Source organism: Medicago sativa, chromosome 7, assembly GCF_051527215.1.
Source record: "Medicago sativa cultivar Bolivia chromosome 7, Bolivia_mono, whole genome shotgun sequence".
NCBI lineage: Eukaryota > Viridiplantae > Streptophyta > Magnoliopsida > Fabales > Fabaceae > Medicago > Medicago sativa.
In genome coordinates, this window is record NC_140755.1 from 67,900,061 (window position 1) to 67,905,332 (window position 5,272).

General features: G+C 36.3%; 1 protein-coding gene across 2 annotated transcripts; it reads left to right on the top strand.

Moving 5' to 3' along the window:
• On the top strand, window positions 1-3,443 carry LOC146907958 (protein FAR1-RELATED SEQUENCE 5-like). 2 transcript variants are annotated; one of them, XM_085727383.1, is made up of 4 exons: window positions 1-217; window positions 628-2,733; window positions 2,865-2,951; window positions 3,038-3,443. In XM_085727383.1, exons 2-4 carry the CDS (start codon window positions 652-654, stop codon window positions 3,077-3,079), a joined length of 2,211 nt encoding a protein of 736 aa, XP_085583509.1. In that variant the 5' UTR covers window positions 1-217; window positions 628-651; the 3' UTR covers window positions 3,080-3,443. The 2 variants fall into 2 exon arrangements, with proteins under 2 accessions (XP_085583509.1, XP_085583511.1); XM_085727385.1 differs by lacking the exon at window positions 3,038-3,443 and having other exon boundaries at window positions 81-217; window positions 2,865-3,012.
• Window positions 3,444-5,272: the final 1,829 nt, after the last annotated feature.

The following is a 5,272-nucleotide window of genomic DNA, read 5'->3' on the forward strand; positions in this document are numbered from 1 at the left end:
TTTTTTTTTTAAAAAAAAATTCAATTAAAGGAGAATAAGAGAAAACACGTGAGTGGGAAACCAATGAAATAGAAAACGCGCGCTAACCCACCCCCTTTTGTTTCCTCCTTCCAGTTCAAAACAAACTCAGTCACCATCATCATCATCATCGTCAGTTTTCCGTCCACCATGAGTCACCGCCGCCGCCGTGAACCTGCCATGAATGTGTCATCATAAGGTATTTTTTTTCTTTTTTCTTTTTCTTTAGAATGATTGAGATGTTCATAGAAATAAGATTAACCCATAATAAAAATCAAAATTTCTATGAAAATAGAGAATAACAACACTTGATCAAGAAGATAAAACAATCGTTTTTGAACTAGTTTCAATTTATTAGGATTTGATTTTAGGAAATTTAGGGTTTTATTTAAGGATGTGTAGAACCCATTGCAATGTCTACAAATACTCTGTTTCTTTTTTTTTTTTTTTCAAAAGCTTGACTCATGTTGTTGTTTTGAAATAGGCAAAGGGGATTGATTGATCCTTGAATTTTTTTTGTTCTTATCATTCAATCTGTTTTAATGTTTTCTTTCTTAATGTTTTGTATGAATTGTTTTTTATGCCTTATGTTCTATATTTAATTTTTAGGTTCCTTGGATAGTTTGATCAAATATGGCATCTTCAGATGATGATTGGAAACCAAAGATTGGAATGGGATTTGATTCTATGGAAGAGGCTAGTAAATTTTGGCTTGCTTATAGTTTCCGTATGGGCTTCGGAGTTAGAGTACGTTTCGTAAACAAAAAAAAAGATGGTAGTGTATCGTCATGTCGATTGGTTTGTTGTAAGGAAGGGCTAAAGAGGACGGAGAAAAGATATGCATATGAAGGAAAATATAAGAGAGCCGATGTTAGAACAAATTGCCTTGCAAGAATTACACTTTCTCGTAAGAATGGAAAGTTGGTCATCCATGACTTTGAAGACAAACATAACCATGATCTACAAATTTCAGAGACAACACACATGCTTCGGTCACACAGAAAGATAACTGAAGTGCAAGCATATGAGATTGATTTGGCTAATGACTCTGGATTAAGGCAAAAGTCAACATTTCAACTTATGAGCACACAAGCAGGGCATAGAGCTAATGTTGGATTTACAGAGGTGGATGTAAGAAACTACATCACTGAAAGAAGAAAAAGAAGTATGGTGTATGGTGAGAATGGATGTCTTTCACAGTATTTTCAACGACAATTGTTGGAGAATCCATCCTTCTTTCATCCATATCAGATGGATGTAGAAGAACATATTACAAATGTGTTTTGGTGTGATGCACAGATGATTTTGGATTACGGGTATTTTGGCGATGTTGTTTCTTTGGACACCACGTACTGTACCAACCATGCCAATAGGCCACTTGCTTTTTTTTCTGGTTTCAACCATTATAGAGGTTCAGTCATATTTGGGGCGGCACTAATGTATGATGAGACAAGTGAGTCATTTAGATGGTTGTTTGATACATTCTTACAGGCACACAACAACAAAAAACCAAAGACGATCTTCACTGACCAAGATCAAGCAATGGCAAGGGCAATTGCAGATGTGATGCCCGAGACTCATCATGGTTTATGCACATGGCATTTGTTACAAAATGGAGTTAAACATCTTGGGAACTTGATGACGGGAGGATCTTCTTTGCTTAGTGATATCAAAAAATGCATGTATGATATTGACATTGAAGCAGATTTTGAGATACTTTGGTTTGACATGATCCACAAATTTAATATTCATGACAAATCTTGGATCAAGTCAACTTATGAGCTTAAAAAAAAATGGGCTGCATGTTATATGAAGGGAGTGTTAACACTTGGCATGCGAAGTACACAAGTTAGTGAAAGTTTGAATGCTCACTTCAAGTCTTGTATGAAACCGAATGTGAATATCCTAGAATTCTTCAACCATTTTGAAATAGTTGTTGAGGAGAAGAGAGCAAAAGAATTGAGTTGTGTGTATGAATCCTCACATAAGCTTGCAAGGTTAGCATATGAAACTGCACCAATACTAATTCAAATCGGAAAAATATACACACACACTGTATTTGAATTGTTTCAAGATGAGTTTAAGTTATTCTTAACTTTATCTGTACCAATTAGACATGAATCTGACTCTCTTTGTGAATATGTCATCACCGAGGCAAAACATGACGGATCTTGGAGAGTTTCATTTAACCGTGTTTCAAAGTCCATCACTTGTAGTTGTAGGAAGTTTGATACTTTTGGCATACTTTGTTCACATGCTTTGAAAGTGTTTGAATTGAATGATGTGAAGGTAATTCCTGATAACTATATTTTAAAAAGGTGGACAAGAGAAGCCCGTTATGGCGTTGTGCAAGATTTTAGGGGAAAGGAGGTTGAAGGAGATCCTAACTTGTCTAGAAATCGAATGTTCAGACAAGTTGTCTCTAAGTTCATTAAAGCGGCAACTGAAGCATCACCCAAGGAAGAATGGCTCAAGTTTCTTGATAATGGTGTAGATGACATGTTCAAGAAAATAATGGAACTTCGCGCACAAGCTATGGACAATAACGGTGATAATGGTGCTCGCCCAGAAATTGTGAGTTCGGATGTTATGCAAGCAAAGGGGTTCAGGGTACGACCCGGTTCAAAGAGAATTAAACGACACAAAAGTTGTCTGGAAAAACAGCACAGTCGTGCTACATCTAGCCGCACTCCACCTAAAGAAAAAAGTTCACAGGTATATGAGTTGGTATTTAGAGTACTTGTTTTAATTTTACTTGTTTTGGTGACTGTCCAGTCCACCTATTTTCTGCTACTGCCATGATTTTACATGTATCTTAGCTTAATAATTTGACATAATCATAATAGGTTGATGGAGTATCTTGTTCTGCGCCTCCAACTTATGAGCCCCCACAAGTACATGAGGATCAAGTCAATTACACAGCCATGCTAATGGTAATTTCAAAAACAAATTCATAAGGAACTATTCATACATTTAACAAGTATCGTGATACTAATTTTTTAAGTTGTTATTGATGTAGGCAATAGGGGGGCCAGCCTATTTGAATGGAATGAATGCATAGGGGGGCAATGGCGCTGCTGCTGTCATGGCACTGACCTGGGGGGTTCCGGTTTGCAGGTTGTTTTCTGCTGTTCAGTCGCGGTTTTTTGGAGCATGGGAACTGTGTTTTTGCTGTTAAAACCACTTAGTAGTGTTATTTTGGCTCTTGTTAGTGTGCTGTCTTAGGATTGTGCAGCCACACCTCTGCTAAGTTGTTATAGCAGCAACTTTAGTTCCCCATGGTGGGTATTTTTTGGGGTTTGTCCCATTTTTTTCTGCTGAATTATAGCAGTAGTGTTATAGCAGCCTCTGCCATACTGTGTCAGCCTAATTGAATGGAATGAATACATATTTTCTTTGAATTATTTGTGTATTGCTGGTGGTTATTATTTGTGTATTGCTGGTGGTTTTTTACCTTGTTTTCTTGCTTGGTTTTGGTGGGTTTAAAGCATGTAGGGCCTTAAGCATGTTGCTGGTTCTGTTTTTGCTTGGCAGGAGCTGTTCAGCCTGCATAATTCTGCAGGTTTTGGCATTTTGTTGGCTGCAGGTGGTGCAACCTTGTTGAGTTTTTGTCATTTGTTCATTAGTGTTTATGCGTTTTTTCCGCTTATGCATTTTTTGACAGCTACTTATTAAGTTGTTTCAATTGCACATCAATTCAGTTTTCAACAACAGATGCACAAGATGTTCATCAACAGATTAAGTTATTAAGATGTTCATCAATTCAGTTTTTGACAGCAACTTATTAAGATGTTCATCAATTCAGTTTTTGACAGCAACTTATTAAGTTATTAAGTTTTTTCCGCTTATGCTTGTTTCAATTTCACAATAACAAGCAACATGCTTAAGAGCATGCATCAACAGATGTTCATAACAACATCTACAACAGAAATTGCTAGCGTAAGAAATGAACATGTTTGATTAAGGTGTGGATTTAAGTCAGGCTTTATTACTGAATGCGTAAGAATGCATAATAACAGCTCTTGAAAGCAATTTCTATTTCACCATAACACACTAACAATAGCTCTTGACAGCATTTCAGTATACACAACAGATGTTCAGTTTCACAGATTTTCAATTTCACCATAGCAGACTAACAATAGCAATTCACTGCAACATCATAACCCTTTTTTCACTATTTTTGTCACAATTCAAAAAATCCCATATCAACCCACCTCTCAAGAGACAACTGAAAGGGTTGTTATTAATTATTAGTGTACTGGTCTCAAAAATAACAACCCTCAATGAATCAGCTTTAATTGATTTTCCTCAATGAATCTCAAAATCCATTCTGAATCAAATTCATCAAATTTGAAAAATTATTGTCGCAGAGGAGAAAGAGAAGAGGAAAGGTGGTCGACGGCGGAGAGGAGGATGGCAGCGGAGGGAGGTGTCGGCGGTGGCGGAGGATAGTTGATGGTGGGTGGTGTGGTGTTGTGTCGTAGGGGAGAAGGAGAAGAGAATCCGTTTTCCTTTTTGCTTTTCTGGGTTTCTATTCTCTCACCACTTCTTTCTCACGTGTTTCTTTCATTAATTAATTGAATTTTTTTTTAAAAAAAAAGGGTGTGCCACGTGGCACACCCTGATTGGGTGATGTTATATAACATTAAAAGTAACTATGTTACACAAGTGGAACCCCTCCAGGCACCCCGTGAAATTAGGCCCCAATATATATATATATATATATATATATATATATATATATATATATATAAAAGCAAATCTTAGTCAGTCGTGAACAACCAAGGGAATCAAGCAAGCGAGTATGGGCAGCGAAAATAATGGTAAAGGAGGGCATGAAAACAAAAAACGAAAGCTCGATGAAATGGAGGATTCAACAGATTACAATGAGATGCACAAATCAGAATCATGTCCCTCCACACCCAAGTCTCCGCACGGTGAAGGAGGAAGCAAAATCTCCGGTTTTACAAATCTTGGATCCACAACAAGTGAGTTGGAATTATGAGCTTTTAAATGCCCTTATATATATATATATATATATATATATATATATATATATATATATATATATATATATATATATATATATATATATATATGGGTTATGATAGAAGACACTTTTTGTGAAGGTGTCTTTTATCAAGTTACTCTATGAGCATTTGCGAAAAGACACCAACTTACTTTTATGAAGGTGTCTTTTAGCAAAGTTATAACTAAAAAGTGAAAATCACACCTTAAGGTGTGACTTGATAAA